Raw genomic sequence first — 18,618 nt, forward strand, 5'->3', positions numbered from 1 at the left:
TTTTTTAATAATTAAGGCAAAAAAGTGCACAATGAAGACAATATCAAAATTTGAAGCCAGGATCAGTACTGATGCTTTCTTTGGCCTCAGGCTCCAACAGGGCTTGCCTGGCATGGCTCAAGGACCCCGCGGAGCACCCAGAGCTGCCCTGTCCACTTCAGGCCCCGCTGCTGCTGTGACATCACCTGAATTGCCTAAGCAGCGTGACGTGTGAGGGCGAAACGGCAGAGTGGGTGCAGAGTGTCAGCACATGCGTGGCCAGGCACCCTGAGGTCCCCCACCCCAGTTCATTTCCTTTCTTCCTGAGCTTCTTGCCACCTCCCCTCACAGAGCCAGCTGGGAAGCTGGCAGGTGATGCCTGTCAACCTTGGTTGCACATTGGAATCACCTGGGCAGCCTTTAGCTCAACACAGACCCCACCGTGGAACAATTAACTCAGGATTTCTCGGGGTAAGGCCCAGGCCTCGGTCCCTTTGAAGGCCCCGTTGGTGATTGAGCTGCACGATCAGGTTCGAAAACTGCTGCTCCAAGGGGGTCAGAATTGCACAGGCCTTGACGCCTTTATGATCTGCTGGCTGGGCTAATGCACACAGGGACTGGCAGCCTCTGCGCAAAGCCTGCTGCAGAGGGCAGGGAAGGAGCCGGGCAGCTCCAGCCACTGTACAACCGCCGTCTCCGGCAGAGCCCCCGGGGCCCCCTTCTCCTCCCCTCCCCATGAGGAGACAAGGGCTGTCGAGGCCTAGAAAGGCCCCTGGACCTCAAGGAGAGCGAGACGGTCCGGGAGAGATGCTCCCGAACCCGACCGCAGCCATTCTGGGGCTCTTTCTCTCCAAAGAGTGAAAAAGGTGAAAGAAGTAAAGCTAAGTCCAACAGGGGGTCACTAAAGAAAGGTAGCTGTTGGCTGGTGGGGAGAGCACCCCCTGCTTGCAGGGAGGTCCTGGCAAGTAGACACACGGTCAGCCGGTGAGGGGAGGAAGCGGTGAACAAGGAAAGCCCAAGTGAGGAAAGAATGAGTGAGCACACGAGGAAACAGGAAGGAAGAAAGGGGGAAGGGAAGAAGGACAAATGGAAGGCCAGAGGAAGAGCAGAATAATGGGGCGTATTTTCAGACCTTTGGCCAGCAGCATCAGTACCACCTGGGAGCATGTAAGAAATGTTTACACCTAAAACTAATACAATGTTCTATGTCAACTATATTTCAATTAAAAAAAAAAAAGGAAACAGAAATGCAGACTCTGAGGCCCTACCCCAGGCTTGTGGAATCTGTGTTTTAACAAGCTCTCCAAGTGACCTGCATGCACGCTCACACTTGCAAACACTTTATTAAACTGTGAGTGTATCCTAACCCTAAATAGACACATTATAACCACACTGAAAACTTGAATAAAGATACCACTGCCCAGACTCTACCTCAGATCAATTAAATCAGAACTCCGAGGGTCAGGGCCTGGGCAGGCTGCTCCTATGAGAGCCCCCGAGGGGACCTTAACATGCAGCCAGGCCTTCAGAGCCGCCGGCCTGCATGGAGCTGTGAGCAGCCGATGTCATCCTAAGGGAGGCCGGCGATGACCCAGCCCCTCAGAGCTCAGGGCCTCAGCTCCCGTCACGTCTTCCGCAGAACACAGATCCTGCGTGGCTGGCAGCCCGGTGCTCTCTTCCCAGGCCCCTTCTTCCCTGACCCCACTTGGAGGGGGCTCCTCCAGGAGAGATGGTCTTCACCCACCAGTGCTCAGCCCAGCTGCGCTCGGGGAGGAGGGGGCTGCCTTGTCTTCGCAGCAGCGTCACTGCCAGCCTCTGCCCACAGTGACCGCAGGGCTGGCTGCTCCCAACCCAGTGGCCTGCCAGGGTCCCCTGGGGTCAGAGGGACCTAAAAACCAAGGCCTTGGGGTCCAGCCCCATTGTCAAGAGTCTGGGATCAAGGAAAGTGTCAGCTTTGAATAAGTCTTCCAGAACGTCTAGTACCCAAGGGGACAACTAATGGCTTGCAGAAGAGTTTCCTTTGGCCTGAACAAAAACATTTTAAATTGGAATATGGTTGTAAATACCTCAAATCAAGAGACTGCATGTTTTAAAGATTTCCCAGGTTCTGTTGAAAGATCTGCACATCTGGCCACAGTTTGCCGGACCCATGGCTCTGTCTGCTCCTCACTTCCGCTCAGGAAACCAGGGGTCAGCGAGGGTGGGAATCCAATCTCCAGAAGGCAGCCCGAGACCAGGACAAGCGCAGCAGCCCAGCTCTAACGCCAGGCAGGGGTGGCAGAGTTGTCCCCCAAGTTGACTGCTGTCACACATAAAATACACGTTCTCCGAATGAGTGCCCCGGGGAACCTGGGCGTGGCCGCTGGTGGCCAGGGCTGTGGCCATGGCCCTGTGAGGTCCCTACAGCACGGGGATCCACTTGTTGTCTTCGTTGTAGAGAAAGGACTGCTTGCCAGGGAATTCCGGCTTGTACGTGGCTGTGAGGAGGGAACAGGGTACATTAAGAGAGAAATAGCCAGTTGCTAGAGGCTCTTTCTTCCTACGTCAGAGCTGGCAAGGCCAGTGGGGACCCCCCCCCATCCTAGCCCCTGTGCCACACGTGTGGGGAGACAGACAGAGGAAGGGACCAGCCCAAGGTCACCTGGCACTTAACTGGCCAAAGCAAGACTCAAACATGGCTTCCCACCTCCTTTAACTCCTTTTAACTTCTTTAACAAAAGAAAATTGACAAAAGGTCTTTCTATGGAATTTGAAGAAAGTATATTGAGTGAAGCTCTCCTCTTAAAGAAGTAAGGTGTCAGCTTGGTGGGGTTTTATTTGGATTTAGTTCAGAAATTTTCCAGAAAAGCAAAAGCCCCACAGGTTCTGCAGGCAACCAGCAGCCAGGGCCCCACAGGGCTAGGGAACCACCAAGGGGTGGGGGGTGGAGGGGCGGGAGGGGACTCTCCATTGATGCCGATTTGGCTACTGAGGGGCCATGCATGGCCCCAGCTGGTTACCTGGGGAACTGCTGGGGGCACATGGTGGTCCAGGCAGATCTGTACCTACCGGAGGCCAGGAAGCAGATGTTTGCTGCTCACGCCCAGGAGGCCCCTCTGGGAAGCCCACCCTGGCACGGACGGTCATAGCAGGCGCTGGCCTGACCGCTGTGCCAGGCGTCTCGCCCCATGCACGGCACAGAGAAGACACCGAGGAAAAAGCTCCTCGGGGACTGGGCCAGACAGGGTCAGACGAGGATGTCTGCAGGCCCCCGGGCCTCCGGGACCACCCCCCAGCGCTCACCACTCAGCCGGAGCATTAGCACATCTGCTGAACCAAACCAAGTTCTGCCTGGACTGAGCAGGTGACCTGAAGGTCAAACCTCTGCAGTCTGGTGGGTTGGATTACGTTGCCAAGGCCAGAGCTATGAGAATGGCTTTCTCCCTGTCCTGCCTACCTTCCGTCCTACCCACCTGTGTGTTTGGAGGGGAGGGTGTCTCCCCACCAGACTGACACCCTGGCGGCAAGCGCAGGGCTTAAGTCATCTCCGCCTCCCCCGGGGGGGCGCGACAGCCACGCTCATGGAAAGGCTGAGCGTGACAGACCTGGCAGCTGCCTCAGCTCGGCCTCCCTCCTCCCACGCCGCCCGTCCGCGGGGGCTTGTAAATCACTGAGGGGCTCTACAAACAGCTACAGAGAGGCTGGTGGGCACAGGGACCACCCACCAGAGTGAGCCACTCAAGCTATTAACTCTCAGGTAGTGCCCAGAAGTAACAGGGTATCGCGGCTGACGCACACCTGTGGAAAGGGAATGGGACCAGGTGGCTTAAAAGAGCTGCTCCAGTGCAGAGTCCCCAGTTCATTTCATGACAAGCCAGGCATGTGGGGAAGTGGGCTGTGCCCTGCCCTGCCCCTTGCTCACTGAGGTTTCCCGGTGAGACCTGGCTCACAGGCCGTCCTGTGTATAGAGTGACTCAGCCAGAAGAGGCCAGTGATCTCAACATTTTTAAGAACGTGAACTTTTCTGACAACCTGACAATAACAATGACCCCTGTCCCCAGAAAACAATGTCTCCAAACAATGTCAGGGTCACTGAGCCCTTGGAGCCTATCTCTCAGCCTCTTGTATGCTTATGGTCCTTGGCTGTGAATCCCTGGCCGGGATCACCCCTGAGAACCCTTTCACCTTTTGGAGAAAAAAAAAAAAAACTTTCATACTCTGAAAGTACAAGCTGAAAAGTCTCCTACATCTGCTGTAACCACTATAACTTGTTTGGCAAAGAGCTTACAAACCAGTGGCATCTGATGGCCCAGGAATGACAAACAATTCCCGATTTGGACTTTGCAGTCATTTCCATCACTCCCCTGACCTGGGCCAGGCAGGCCTGGCTGGGTCGGCGCTGCGGTCCACCGGCTGGTGTTGGACACAAACGATGCGCTGGAGATGAACTGCTTGGGGGGCCCCGTGTAGTCCACGATCTCGTACTGACCAGGGCCTGGGAGAGGCGGCTTCGGGGGCAGAGGCAAAGGAGAGGCAGAGAAGTTCAGGGTGGGGTTTCTCCTTCAGAAAAGACAAAATGTGAAGGTGTCACTAAAGCAGTCTATCAGGGAAATGGGAGTTTTTAGACATAGCCGAGACCTGCCCGCCACCAAACCGTCTGCAAGGGGACTGGACACGGCACCGGGAGACATGCTGCTTCTTGTGGCTCCACCGCTGGTGAGCGGGGGGCCTGGGACCTCAGGTTCACTATCAAGGTTCACTGAGATGGGTACACCCAAGTCACAGACACAGCCCAGTGCCAAGTGACAGCTCAGTACACACGGTTGTAACGATGTTACCAAGCTAGTCAGGAATGGCAGGCAGCATGTAGCCCATTGCCAACTCTGTGCAACTGGTAGTGCCTGGCTGGGGCTCTCTGTAAAGACTGAGGCTTCACGCAGGCTCTAGGGGAAGAGCATTGGCGATCTACTTGTGATGTCTGCCATGGCTAGGGAGAGAAAAGAGGCTTCCCAAATTCCCGGGAACTGCTGTGCCAAGACTAGTGGATTTCTAGAGGCCATTCCAGGATTGACATTCCAGAATCCTACCCAGTACCTCCCTGTCAAGGCAGGACATGGGACAAGGAAAATACTGGGTTGGAAGTTAAGGGATGTCTGTATCCCTTACTCACCACTTACACTGCCATTGTTTGTTTCAGGTTTGTCTCCCTCTCTTTCAGAAAGGTCTTTCATGTCTGGCATTGAGAGAATAAATGAAAGAGAAATGGAACCTCTACTTAAGTCTTGGCTCTGACAATAATTCACTCTGTGCCTCAGTCTCCCCATCTGTAAAATGAGTAGAGTTGAGCATGATGACTTCTGAGGTCCTTTCCAGCTGTGATGTTCCATCCAGCCTTGATTCAAAGAGGGTCCGCCGGGTTTCCCAGGGAATTCTGGGACTGTTACGGGGCTCACACAGCTCCCCTGGCCACGCCACAGGAGGGCTGCCTACTTCCGCCTCACCTCTGAAGCTTCTCCTAAGGCCTCTGTCCACAGGGAAGAGGAGGTCCTCAGAGCACTGAGCCGCCACAGGAGACTCACCCCAGCCTGAGGCCAAGCCTTCGGAACAGGGGAGGGAACGGGGACTCCCGGCCACTGGAGCTCTGCCGCTCCTTGGCCAGCTCCTTCTGGGACAGAGGCGTTCTTAAACTTGGGGGCAAGTGGGGACCTAGAGATGTCATATCCAACCTCCTTTTTCCACTAAAGAAGTTGATGCCCAGAGAAAACAAGTCACCCGAAGGGCAGAGCACTTTAGTGGTCATGCCAGCATCAGAACTCAGCTGTCAGGTGCCTGACAACAGGGGGAAGGCATCGTGGCGGCGGGGGAGCTTTGGAGTTTTAGAGCCACGCAGACCTGAGTCTGAATTCTGGTCGTGACACTCACCGGCTGCGAGGCCTGGGCCACCGCCCTGACCTGCCCGCCCACAGCGAGGCTCAGCAACACCCGCTCTTCACAAAGGAGTGATGAACGGGGAAGAGGCATGTAAGGGGCCTAGCACAGTGCCAGCACATGGTAAGTGCTCAATGAAAGTTGTCATGGTCATTATTACGACCCCTGCAGCACCTCTTGCCCGTGGCTTGGTCTCAGAGGGGCCACCGAGCCTCAGGAAACAGGCTGGAGGCTCCCTCCCAGACTCACCCAGAGGGCGGGCCCTCCTGCTCCAGGCGAGGCCTGTGGAAGCCACAGTAAACCCTCCTGAGCCTCGAACAGCTGGCTTTGACGCTTATATTTAGAACAAAGGTGCCCATAGGAAAGGGGGAAAATACATTGCCTCCCTTTTTTCCCCTCCAGCTGGCACGGAAGAACTGGTTATGGTGTGTGATCAACAACCTCTTCCCTTATAAATAAAAGCTGGCTGCTCCTTGTTCTGGCTTGGGTCACCCCTTCAAAGAACCCTCAGAAATCAGATGACTGTGTGACTGGCATCCTTGAGAAACAGGCTTGATTCCTGGACATTAGATCTGAAATGAGCCAACAGCTGTATGAGGTCACTCCATTGTCTGGGTCACCACCAAGCCCGAGTCTCTGAGGTGTCCACTCTCCTAACCAGGGACGGCCTGCAGGAGGTTGAGCAGTAGGGCCTGGGGCTCGGCAGCATTCCTGGCGAGAGCGGCTCCTTCTGGGACAGAGGCGTTCTTAAACTTGGGAGCAAGTGGGAACCTAGAGATGTCGTATCCAACCTCCTTGTTCCACTAAAGAAGTTGATGCCCAGAGAAAGCAAGTCCCCCGCCAGCCTCCCCAGGCGGGCGTGGCACCGCCTGCTCCGCTCTCAGCTCTCGGATCTGTAGAGAGCGTCGGCACTCGGCAGTCGGGAAGTCCAGGTTCTCCTGTGCTAAGGCAGGAGCCCCGAGGACTCCTGAGGGCTTGGCCACCCACTGCCAGGGACAACCATGCTGGTGACAACTTAAGGCGGTTTGCACTCGGCTTTGCACTCAGACTTCCCCAGTCATTACCTGAGTGTCCCTACAAAAGTCTCTTGGCCCCTCCGTGCCTGTTTCTTGCTCTGTAAAATGGTGGATAATAATATCTGCCACCCAGCGTTGTTACGAAAATTAGCTAGTGCTTTATAGCTGCATCGTTTTGGGGTTTGTTTTTTTTTAAATATGAAATGTTAGACTAGAGATAAAAACTGCATTGGGAGGAGAGAGAAAGAGAGACACTAATTCCAACCGAGGGAATCCAGAAATGTACCCTAAAGAGACAGCATTTGCCCTGGAAGGTAAGAGGGGATTCTTCAGGCAGAATGGGTGGGGAGGGGGCGTTTCCAGCAGAGGAAACAGCAGGGGCAAAAGCTGTGGCCCCACGTGACAGGAAGTAGGACACAAGGAGACAAAGAATGAGCCACCCAGGCTGCCTTCAAACCTCAATCCCCCCATGATTTCTGGGTTGTTCATTTGTTTCTGATCACCCTCGCAGACCCTGATGAAAAGCCACAGGAAAAGCTTCTATTGATGGCCCTCAATCCAGCCTGATCTCCTATGCCCCTGCTTCCACGTTACATTCTAGAAACACCCAACAGCACACTGCAGCAACTCCGTGCCTTTGCCCAGGCGGTTCCTTCGGCCATGAGCACCTCCTTTCCCTGCAAACTCTGGTTCAGTCTTCACTGCTCGCCTCCTGCAGGGAGATGGCCCTCTCCCCTCCCCCACCGGCTCCTCCACCTCTCTCTCCAGGTGATCATGGGTTTTGGGGTCTGCCGTCAGATCCCCCTCCAAGCTCCAGCACCTGGGCAAGTCCACACTTCATCTGTAAAGTCTATGAACAGGACCGACCTGTAGAAGAGTTGGAAGCTTGGCCCTAGATAACATCAGTGTAGCTGGCCCTTCCATACATTCTAGCCATTCTTTTCTCTGCACAAAACATGCTATGTTTTTTATGCTCCTCACTTGCTCGGCTCTTTAAGGGAGGGGGTTGTGTCTGTCTGACTCATCTCTGAGGCCCTGTCCCTATTTCTGGGATATTTGCTGAAAGGCAGAGAAGAGGGGTTGAAGCAAGTAGGGGAGCCCAGACAAATGTCCCCCCGCCCCCAGTTTTAACATCATCCAGGGCTGCTCCGTCTGCAGCGGCGGCGGGGCTGGGCAGATCCAAAGGTCAGGCTGGATCAAACCTGGGGCAGCCCTCAGTGCTTTGTGACTGGGGCTTTTATGGGCCTCATTGCTCAGTTATAAAAGCCAACCTGGTCCTGCCCCGTGGAAAGAAAACATCTATCAAAGGCTCTGAGTTGGCCACAACTGGATTAAGTCTGTTTGCAGCTTCCACCGTGAGCTGTTTGCAAATCTCCCGAGAATAATGAATGTCTCCGGGGACGCAGCAGGTCACTGGGGGAAGGCTCCGGAGACCCTCGGGACACTCCCAGGCACACATTCACTCTGCCTCGGGGATTCCCAGGGTCTGGAGGGATAAAGGGGCAATTTTTTCTCATCATTAAAGGGCAGCCGATGCCTCTGGGGTGGAATGCAGTATCTGTTTAACAGGGTAGCAGGTGACAGATTACAGCGCTTGGGAAGAAGCACCCCATATCTAATTGAAAATCCCAGGGGAACTTTAGGTGGGTCCCTCGTAATTAGCCAAATTGAAGCGGGGCCAGCAGGCTTGATTCTGTGGCCCTGGCTGTGACAGCGCAGCGTGTCGGAGCAAAACCCGAGGCTTAAACCTCCGGGAAGTAGATCAGAGGTGAGGACGATGTCAGTGGGTGTTCCTCCTTGCCGGGGAGTTGGGAGGCAGCAGCTGGGAGGAACTGTTTTGATCTCTAAAAGCCCTTACCCTGAGTCACTCGGATTGATTGAGTCATTCCTGTGACACGGCCCTGAAGAAGCGACACCATGGCTGACGCTTCTCTTCTGAAGACCCATGGAAGCTGGTCAATCCTCTTAGCTTCTGAGTTGCAAGGGGGGCCACCCTGTGGGCCACCCTGTGGTGTGGTCTTCAACCAAGGACCCCAGAAATGGCCCCGCTAAGGACCTGCCCCCTAAGGACAGATCTGCCGTACAGGGGCCACTCAGGAAGCGTCAGTCCAGGGTAGGGGACCCTCCTCAACGTGTACCAAAAGTTTTCCGTGTGCCGTTCCTGGTGTGCTATGTGGGATATCTTATTTTACTCTTGTAAGCACCTTGTGAGTATCCGTTCCAGTTCACAGAGGATGAATTTGAATTTGCCAGGGAGTTAAGCGACCCACCCCACCCGCACCCCCAGGTTCTCAAAGCTGGCCAGCCTCCTGAGCGCTCCTGCCCACCACCGACCGACCACCGCTCTGGGTTCCGCTTCTGTTGGTGGGGAACCTGGCACTAACCACTCCAGGGATCTCCCCTGTTCCCCTTATATCCTAAAGAAAGCAGCACCAAATATCATTTTGCAAGCTGTGGCCCTACCTCAATATGGGGAGCCAAGCACTTCCAACCCAAGACACATGGTCACATGTATGTTTAGTGCAGGTGACCGGAAGCTGTACAGAACTTCTCAGGGGACTGACAATCCCAGACAACTGGTGCCCAGGTACCCCTGTCCCTCCTCCCTCCAGGGACACAGGAGAGCCCACAAAATTTGGATTTAAGGGCCTAGAGTTCAGACATTCCCTCCATACTACAATATTCAGCTGTATCTTTTCTTCATATATCATCATCTCTCTATCATTCAACAGAAACGGATGGATGCCTTTTTACAATAACCCAAAGCTCACTTCAGCTCTGTGTCCTTGTTATTTAAATGAAGTCACAGATTTCTCTCCTTCATCCTTTCCTTGTCATTTTAAAAACATGTTTTTTGGACCTCCTCTGTGGGTCCAGGCTGGCTCCCTGTTCACTGCCCGCTATGCACTCTCCTGAGCGACACGTGAGCACCCTGGGGTCACGGAGTGTCAGAAAGGAAACGCGCGCCCTCTTTGCACATGTACAGAAACGAAGGCCCAGCGAGGTGCTGAGAGCAGCCCCGGACCACAGAGCCAGCTCACACCAATGTTCTGCCTCAGACACTGGGACACCATCCGTTCACCAAGGAAAACCCGAATTTAAGAGATGCTGGGCTTAACAGGTTCCTTTCCTGCAGGCTTTCTCAGAGCCTTTACTAAGCCTGTGTGCACTGCGTCGTCCGCAGGGGCAGAGGGTCTGTTAGCAGTGTTTCCAAGGCTTCTTAACCAAGGACCCATTGTTCAGAGAGCATCCCAGAGGGCCTGCGAGCGCACGGGCACCACGGCACTGGCCAGCCATGCCCCAGGGGTGGTGTGCGGCCACAAGGCTGGCATTCTGGGGCATGCTGTGCTCCTCTGCCTTGCCCTGGGTTGCTCCCAGGCGAACCTGGCTGAAGGTGTGTATGGTGTTCTGTTCACCTGAGCAACTCCACAGCCTCCAGCATAGAACCTGAAACCTCCAGAGCCTGTTGATTGACAGATGCAAATGCCATTAAATGAGAATATTTCAAACCACTCATCCAAACTTAAGCAAAGCCAAGCGACACTTCTCTGGGGAAAGCCGTTAAACACCGAGGATCCTCCCCGCTCCTTTCACCATTTCCCTGATGCAGCTTCCAGATGCGGACTGGGGGCTTGAGTTGCTGGGCCAAATAACAGCGGCTTCCTATACCCTAATATGCCTGTAGGATGTAGAGTAGTAGCAGCTATACTAGTAATAGCAATTTCCAAGCACTTCCTCACCTAATCCTTACAGAACCCCTATGAGATAAGGTTCTTATCTCCAACCAATTAAAAAGATGGAAACGGAGGCTCGGAGAGAGAAGCGTCTACAAGGGACAATCAGGATTCACAGTCGGGTCCGCCGAGCGGGGCCTGTTACCCACTCTGTTGCCTGACAGCGTAGGGGACAAGTGCCGCGCAGTGGTGCCCGCAGCCAACCCGGAGGCAGGAAGTCCCTGGGGTGTGGAGACAGCCTGCTCCTGGAGAATTTCCTGCCCGAGTCCTGTGAAGGGTCAGCGTGCAGAGCCCACGCACCAAAGGGCAGAAGCGGCTTACCCTGTGGACTCCACGCGAGGCCTGAATCCCTCCTCTGGACCGAGCTGCCCTCTCCGGGCTCCCGCCTTGCTCCTCTCCCTGACGGCCGTCTCCTTGCCCTGCGCTGATGGTCAGAGAGTGCCCAGTGCCGCCAGCCTCCCTGGGGTACCCAGACGTCTGACCTACGCTGGCCACGAGCCCACTCGCCTGCTCCGAGGTGCCAGGTGCCTGTATGCTGGGTCCCAGCCCCCCGGTCAGCCCTCCCAGCAGCCAGTCCTGCCTGGAGAAGGCCACGCAGGGCTGAGGTCTTAGATGGTGACAGGAGGCCTGACTTTGACCGCAGTTAGCTTTAGAAGTTCTAGAACCATGTGAGGAATAAATAAGCCCTGTGAGTTTTTTAGCCTCTTATGTGAAAGTAACATTATATGTACAGGATATTAAAAATGGTAACACACATCCATGTCTTCACTTTTCAAATCTGTATTAATATTAAGTCACCATTTGTACCTACTGTACATATGCCAAATATATATGTGTATGTGTGTATTTAAAGATTTTATTTATTTATTTTTAGAGGGAAAAGGTGGGAGAAAGAGACGGAGGGAAATGTTGATCGGTTGCTTCTTTGCACGCCCCCAACCAGGGACCTGGTCCACAACCCAGCCGTGTGCCCTGACCAGGAATCCAAGAGGCGACTTTTTGGTTTACCGGATAATACCCAACCCACTGGGCCACACCAGTCAGGGCATATGCAAAATGTGTATGTTTAAATCTGCAAACAACACCATGAGGCATGAATTATCCCCACTTTACAGATGAGGGCATGGAGGCTCAGAGGGGTTACTACAGGGCCCAAGACCACGTGACATGAAAACAGCAGGGCCGAAGTTTCAATCCAGGTCTGACCATCTCCAAAGTCTAGGCTTTTAACCTATCAGCACAAAACTGGGAGAGCGCCACTGCTTCCGCAAGTCCTGCCACCCCAGGGGAGGTTTTATGTTGTAAAACAGAATAAAGCCAGCACCAGGAGAGTGTGGCCTCGCGGGGACGGTGGGAAGAGCCAGCTGGCCGGAGCCCGATGCCCAGAAGCACCTCAGGTTGGCTGCATGGCCTTAGGCAAGTCTCTCGGTCCCACTGAAGCCTCACCTCCTCCTCTAGGAAGAATAGTTCTCACAGCAGGATTATTATGATAATTGAATAAGATGTGGTGTTCCTGGTACATAGTAGTTGCTCAATAAATATTATGCTTTCAATACACATTTATTGAGCATGTACTGTGTCAACAAGGGTCCTGGAGATCCACCTGGCACAGTGTCCGGACAGACTCCCCTTTCTTTTCCACCCGTGTTGGGGTCCTTCCTACAACCACCTTTCAAAAGAAATCAGAAAAATCAGCACTCACGGGATAAGAGTCTTTGTTGGAATTTTGATGCAATCATTTGGGTTGTAATAACCGGGTCCCGGGCCTATTGATGTCACTTGGAATCCACGGCCAGTTTTTGATTTAAAACAGGACATTAACATCTTTGGCGACGGTTTCACAAGGGATTCATTGATATTATAATGCCCTAAACAGAAAGAAATTTTGAAACAGAATAAGAAACTCTTCCCAAGTAAATAAAAAGCCATACCTTACACCTGAGGATACATTTAATGCCTGTGAGGTGATAGCAGTCCAAGATGATCAAATGGAAGGGCTTCCTGGAATAGCTAAAAATAACGCTCCCCATTTAGTGAACACGTGCCACATTCAACACATACTTAGCTCATTTGACCCTCCCAGCAGCCCAGCAATATGGGTATTATCACCTCCATCTTAAACGTGAAGAATCTGAGACTCAGAGATATTAAATAATTTGCCCAAAGACATTTGCCTAACCAGGGACTAAGCCCAGCTTCCTCCTCTATACAGTAAGAAGAAAAATCCTTCCAACAACAGGGTGGTTATAATAGTTGAATCACATTTTAGATTCCTGGCACATAGTAGCTCTTTCATAACTATTTTGCAATCCACAAATATTTATTGAACACCTACTGTGTGGGCCCAGGGCTACATGTCTCCAAAGCCCATGCTTTTCCACCATACCCTGTCTCAGGAAACTGTGGCAGAATCAAATTAACCTGACTGTGCACAAACCTTTGGGGAAGAACAGAATGATCTGAGCTGGGGTCTGCAGGAGGCAGCCTCACCCCCAAATTGTCAATAGCCCTGTCAGTGGGTGTAGGCGTTTTGTAGTATAAGCGGCAGTACTAGGCAAAAGCCTCGAAGAGGTCTGCACACCCAAGCTTCCCATTACTTGTAAATTATGAAAATGATTCAACACAATGGAAAGCTCTGAGCATAAGGATACGCATCACAGTCTAAATGTCTACAGCTCAATCTGGTGGAAGTCAGCCCTGAAGATGATAAATACGAAGACCATAAGGCTGAGTTTCTGAAAATACAGGTGAGTGAAAAAGTAAAAGAAAGGCTGAAAGTCCATATGTTTTATGATGACATCTGTGTATGAATGGACATATCTGACTAAAAACAGGCAGGAGCCCAGGAAAGAGGAAGTAATTATGAGGTCTGTCCAGAAGGTATCCAGCCGTGTAATATGAAAAATAGAGATTTTTTTTGAAGAAGATACAAGTTACAAAAAACATTGTACATAGGGCAATGATGCCTCAGTGCCCTTCAAAGTAGGCCCCTTGGGACCTCACACAGTTCTCCCAGTCACCATCAGCTACCCCACCGTATTTTCCTGAATCTCATCAATGGTCTGAAATCTCTTCCCTTTCAAAGGTGATTTTAGTTTTGGGAAAAACCAGAAGTTGCAGGGCGCCAAATACCGACTGTTGCGGGGCTGAGTCACCTGGGTGATTTGATGTTTCTCCAAAAAACTCTGCACAAGATGCGATGCATGAATGGGTGCGTTGTCATGATGAAGCTGCCAATCACCAGCTGCCCACAGCTGTGGCCTTCTGAATCACCCGAATAGTTTCCACAGAGGAATGTTCAAGCTTAATGCAAAATTTGATGTAGATTTGTTGCTCTACTCATTTAGTCATTTTGAATGCAACGGCCACACAGTACACATGCTCACTCGACGGCATCTACTGTCACGACTGACTAGTACAGTGAAATCGTCATTGTTCACACATGCACATTCCAGTCCACTTTCCCTGGCTGCCAGGTTACCTCGATGTTGTGCCAACAGTTCTCATTATATTAACAATGGCTGGACTTTTTCTGGACGGACCTCATATATTTTAGTGGTGGCATTCTGGATGGGAAAAATATTCCAAATTTTCTAAACATTGAAAAGTTAATTTTGTTTTAAAGAAAATGTACTTTTCATTGCAAAAGTACTGAAAATGGCATTATTACTTGATTGGCAAGATTTTACTTAGATGGTCACACCCAGTGATGGCAAGGGCAAAGGGAAGTAGGCACCTCCTGGAAGCAGGAGGACCAATGATGCCTGCTCCGAAGGGCAATGTGATCGCAAATCGCAGAAGCCTGAAATACTTTACATGTGTTTTGACTTAGCATTTTTACTTTAAGCAGTTCATATGAGGAAATGATCTTGTTTGTACACAAATTGTGAACTACAAGGATGTTTTCTGCCACTATATTTATATTAGTAATCAGTTTAAAACAACCCACATACGAGGACATTTGTTCCTTAACTTATGGTTCACCATACAATAGAACACTATGTATCTGTTTAAAAAATGATGTTCTAGGAGGATTTTTAATAACTTGAAAGGATACTCCCAGTATATGGTTAAGTTAAAAAAAAAAAAAAGAAAAGAAAAAAAAGCACATGTCCAGCTAGCAGCATTTATAATATTGGCTTATATCTCTCATGTTATCTTTCCATTTCTTTTTTTTTTCCTCTCTCTCATGTACTCCTACTCCCCCGCAAAATAACTAACTAAAGGTTACAGCAATGCTTCATTATGAAACACTGAAAAGCAGAAGTAAAGGAAAAAGGCATTCCTGCCCCCATGGCTCGGAGAGGACCAAGGGTGACATTCTAGTTCCCAAGTGCAGCCAGACTCTGTTTCACGATGCTGAGCTCACACGGCAGATTCAATTCTGCAACTCATGTTTTTTAAATGACACTTTAACGTAGGCATTTCTCCACGTCCTAATAACCCTTTTTTAAAAGGAAGAATACAGGCAGACATTGGTGATGTGGTTGGTGCATTTAAACTTTAGAAAATCCAACCAGCAAATGGGCGAAGGTGAGCATTTGGCCCAGAATGGAAGGCAGGGCAGGCCGGGCAGGCAGACCAGGCGCTTGGCCCGAGGCAGGGCACTCGGGGCAGCAGGACAGAGTAGGGACGCCACCTCTGCTCCACATCTGGTCATGTCCCACCGAGCGGGGAGTAGAAGCACAGCATTACCTCCAGGGGTCAAAGCAGATTTTTTTCTGGCAGAAGGACAGGTTCCCCAGGCTCTGGCCCTGGCAAGTGGAGGCGGAGGAGGTACCTGAGGCTCCAGGCCGGCCTCAGGGCCAATAGGCCTGGATTCAAATCCGATGGCACCCTGAGCTAGTCACCTGCTTTCTAAAGATCATTTTCAGCTGTAAAATGGGCATAAAATAATAATAGCTCACACCTTCTGAGCACATGATCATGTGCTGGGCAAGTGCTCTGCAGGGGTTTTGAGAGCATTTGGTAATGAATGTCAAGCCTCTGGCACATAGTAGGAGTTTAACAGATACTGGTGCCTACCTCCCCACTCCTGTTCTCTGTTATAAGAGTCAGGGGGTGGGCACAGGAGCTTGGCTGTAAGGCTGCGAGCCTGCGAGCCCACAACCCCGGGCTCACCGGCAGGCCTCTGGCCAAACCCCAGGGACACCGGCTTTGTTCTCCTGTATAAACAAACAAGGTGGGGCTTTGCCCACAGATGATGCAAGGCAGGGGAGCTTTAGCTGGGGTTTAGCCTCCTAATTAGGGCTGCTTTTGTTACTCAGCTTCAGACTGATCTCAGCTTTAATCTGGATTTGCCGAAATCTGACTTGTGCTGCAATTTTATCCACGCCCCCTCCAACGGGCGTGATTGTGGAGGAAAACCGTCCCTGCTCCGCTGGGCTCTGGGGCCCACCGCTCCCTTGGGGGTCTTCAGTCCCCATTAGGGAAGGTTCCCTAATAGAATGAGTGTTCTTGGGGTGCAGACCTCTCTGAAAGGTCTTCACTTGGACTGGCAGGTGGGGGCGGGGGAGGTCTGAGGGCACAGGAGGGGTACAGTCACCCCCGCCGGGAAGACACTTGCAGGCAAACTCTTGTGTGTTCCCGAATCCTGGCGATCCCAGAAGTCATAGTGGAATGACACGGGAACAGTCTCCTCAGTCAGACACCTCTGAGCTGAGGTCTGCCGTGTGACGCTGGGCAAGTCACCGCAACTCTTTGAGCCTTCATTTTCTCACCTGAATCGCGGGACTAGGAATGTGGACTGTGAGGATGGATATGTGAGGACGGCAGGGAAAATGCTTGGCAGGGAGCGGGCGCTCAGTAATCGGAGCTATTTTCCACGGTTTGGTGACTAGTTGATGAAGTCGCCTCTAGGCGTGGGAGGAAAGGAATATTGATCGCAGCCAACTGTCAGGACGCTGTGTGTATCGTGTGCCCCCGGCGGCCTGCGAGGTGCCTGGGGTATAGGAATGCGCACGCTTCGGAGGTGAGATGCCACTGCCCCATGTGGTTGCCCCCTGCAAGCATGCCTGGTCCCTAAAAGGGGTGGCCAACGAGGCTGCTCTGGGGACGTTCTGAGGGCCAGCCATTCTTCCCTGAAGGGGGACAGCTGGTCTTGTCCTTACCCTTCTCCTCTTTGGGCAACACCCGTCTCCACCCCCACCTCCCCAAGGCCCAACTCCTTCGGGAGACTCCCCTAAAGGATGGGTGTCCCCAGCTCAGATCTGGACATGAACCTTTAGGTCAAGGCCAGGGCAAGGCGGCTGCTTACCTGGGGCAGGTCCTCTTTCAGTGACAGTGAAAAATCCTCTCTGGGTTTTGGACATGAACCCGGCTCGGGCGCTGACGTTGTTTTTCTGCTTGCAGCTCCAGATGGAGGCCTGGGGAGAGAAACTCAGCACCATGTGCCCAGTGTCTTTCCTTTCTTTGTCTTTGTCCTCATGCCTGGACAAGAGTCACATTTGGGTACAAAATCATATTTAAACTTGTCCTTCTCAGAAAATGAACTGATGTGAAAGGAAAAGGCCACACGGATGGTGCCTTCTCCGTCACCCCAGCCGGAGCAGTCTAGGAGCTGGGATCACCAGCGAGTGTCCCCAGAGGACGGTGCCCCGAGCAACAACCTGCGGCCCGGCCTCCAAGGCTTCCAGGCCCGCTGTGCTGCGCACGGCGTGAGCAACCCTGCGCAAGTGGTTTCATTCCCCTGAACTTGAGCTTTCTCGTCTGTAGAACGGCTCAGATGATCCCGGCTCCTCCGGACAGAGGGTTGTTGAGGTGGGGTTGGGGGACAGGAGGTCCATGGAAATCACCTAAAGTGTTTTGTTTGGTTTTTTTAAAACTGTGTAACACTACACATGCAAATTATTTTCATTATTTTCCCTATGGTTTTTACTCCTTTCAGAACACTTAGTCCTACACATCCCCACCTGACTCTTTACTTATCAAACAGTCCTACAAATGCAGGATTTGCTGCCTACAAGGAAATTGTGTGCTTTATGGTTACAATCAGATTTGTAAGCGCTCTCTTGTCTTGATGGCTCTGGACTGACCAGAAATTAAGACTTTTGGTCGATCCATACAATATACATTTGAGAGTGTCCAGTGTGTTGGAACTCTAAAAATAACAGAAGAAGAAAAAAAAAGAACCCTGAGATCGTTCTTATGTTACATATGAATCATAAATATTTTAAATGCCAATTTGCAGTCAGTCTCCTGCATTCATTAGATAAAACATGCCATAAAAACTGTACCTGCCACGGCTGGGAATATTTACCGAATAAGTGAAAATATTTGCTGGGGCCAGGATGGTTTGATTTTCTGTGATACTCCTTTGTCAGAAAAATGTTTCTCAAGAAATGCAGATGGCATTTTGATTTTGTGTTGACAAAGGTGGAGGAATTCAGTGTTTCCCAGGGTCCTAATGGCTAGGCTGCCTGCAGAGACGGCAAACAAAGAGATCAGATGCAGCAGGCTAATTGCTGGACTGAGGGAGAGGAGCCAGGCTGCCGGAGAGGAAGTAATAACAGGACCAGGGAAAAGGATTCCAGTGGAGAAGCGGGGATCGTGGTGAGCAAAGGCGAAGAAAGGCCTGGCAGACCTCAATGCACAGTGTGGCTAACAGGATTATCGCATTTCTACTCCTCGCCAGTTGACTCAACCATTGTTCTCCAGGTCTGAAAAAAGCCACCTGTAGACCGAACACTGCTGCAGCTTTATTCCTCACCCAGGCAGAAAAGCAACGGAAAAGAGGGCATTTTTGTGCACGTTGAGTGCGTGTCACTGGAAGATTGCACCATTACACTAGGAAAATAGCTCCACGGGCAGGTTAAAAGAGAAGGAAGCTGATTTACTGTATTGCATGGGGGGAAAAATCCAAGATAAGGAGAAAATGTACATGCACTGTGCACAGCATCACTCGAACACTGGAGGAAGGGAGCGAGGGAGGGCGAGACCATGACAGGAACTGCGCCTGGTTTTGGACGGTCGTTTGCTTTGGG

General features: G+C 51.8%; 1 protein-coding gene across 1 annotated transcript in view; it reads right to left on the reverse strand.

The window, feature by feature from the left end:
- Positions 1-2,379: 2,379 nt before the first annotated feature.
- STPG1 (sperm tail PG-rich repeat containing 1) overlaps positions 2,380-18,618 on the reverse strand; it is a 36,329-nt gene continuing 20,090 nt past the window's right edge. Inside the window, exons 5-8 of the mRNA XM_054571473.1 lie at positions 16,893-17,001; positions 12,339-12,504; positions 4,328-4,518; positions 2,380-2,456 (exon numbers count right to left, since the gene is read on the reverse strand). Coding sequence (XP_054427448.1) covers positions 2,380-2,456; positions 4,328-4,518; positions 12,339-12,504; positions 16,893-17,001 — 543 coding nt within the window. The remainder of the gene's footprint in view (positions 2,457-4,327; positions 4,519-12,338; positions 12,505-16,892; positions 17,002-18,618) is intronic.

Source organism: Pteronotus mesoamericanus, unplaced genomic scaffold, assembly GCF_021234165.1.
Source record: "Pteronotus mesoamericanus isolate MK-2021 breed Mesoamerican mustached bat unplaced genomic scaffold, CSHL_Meso_final contig_221, whole genome shotgun sequence".
In the NCBI taxonomy this organism is placed as follows: domain Eukaryota; kingdom Metazoa; phylum Chordata; class Mammalia; order Chiroptera; family Mormoopidae; genus Pteronotus; species Pteronotus mesoamericanus.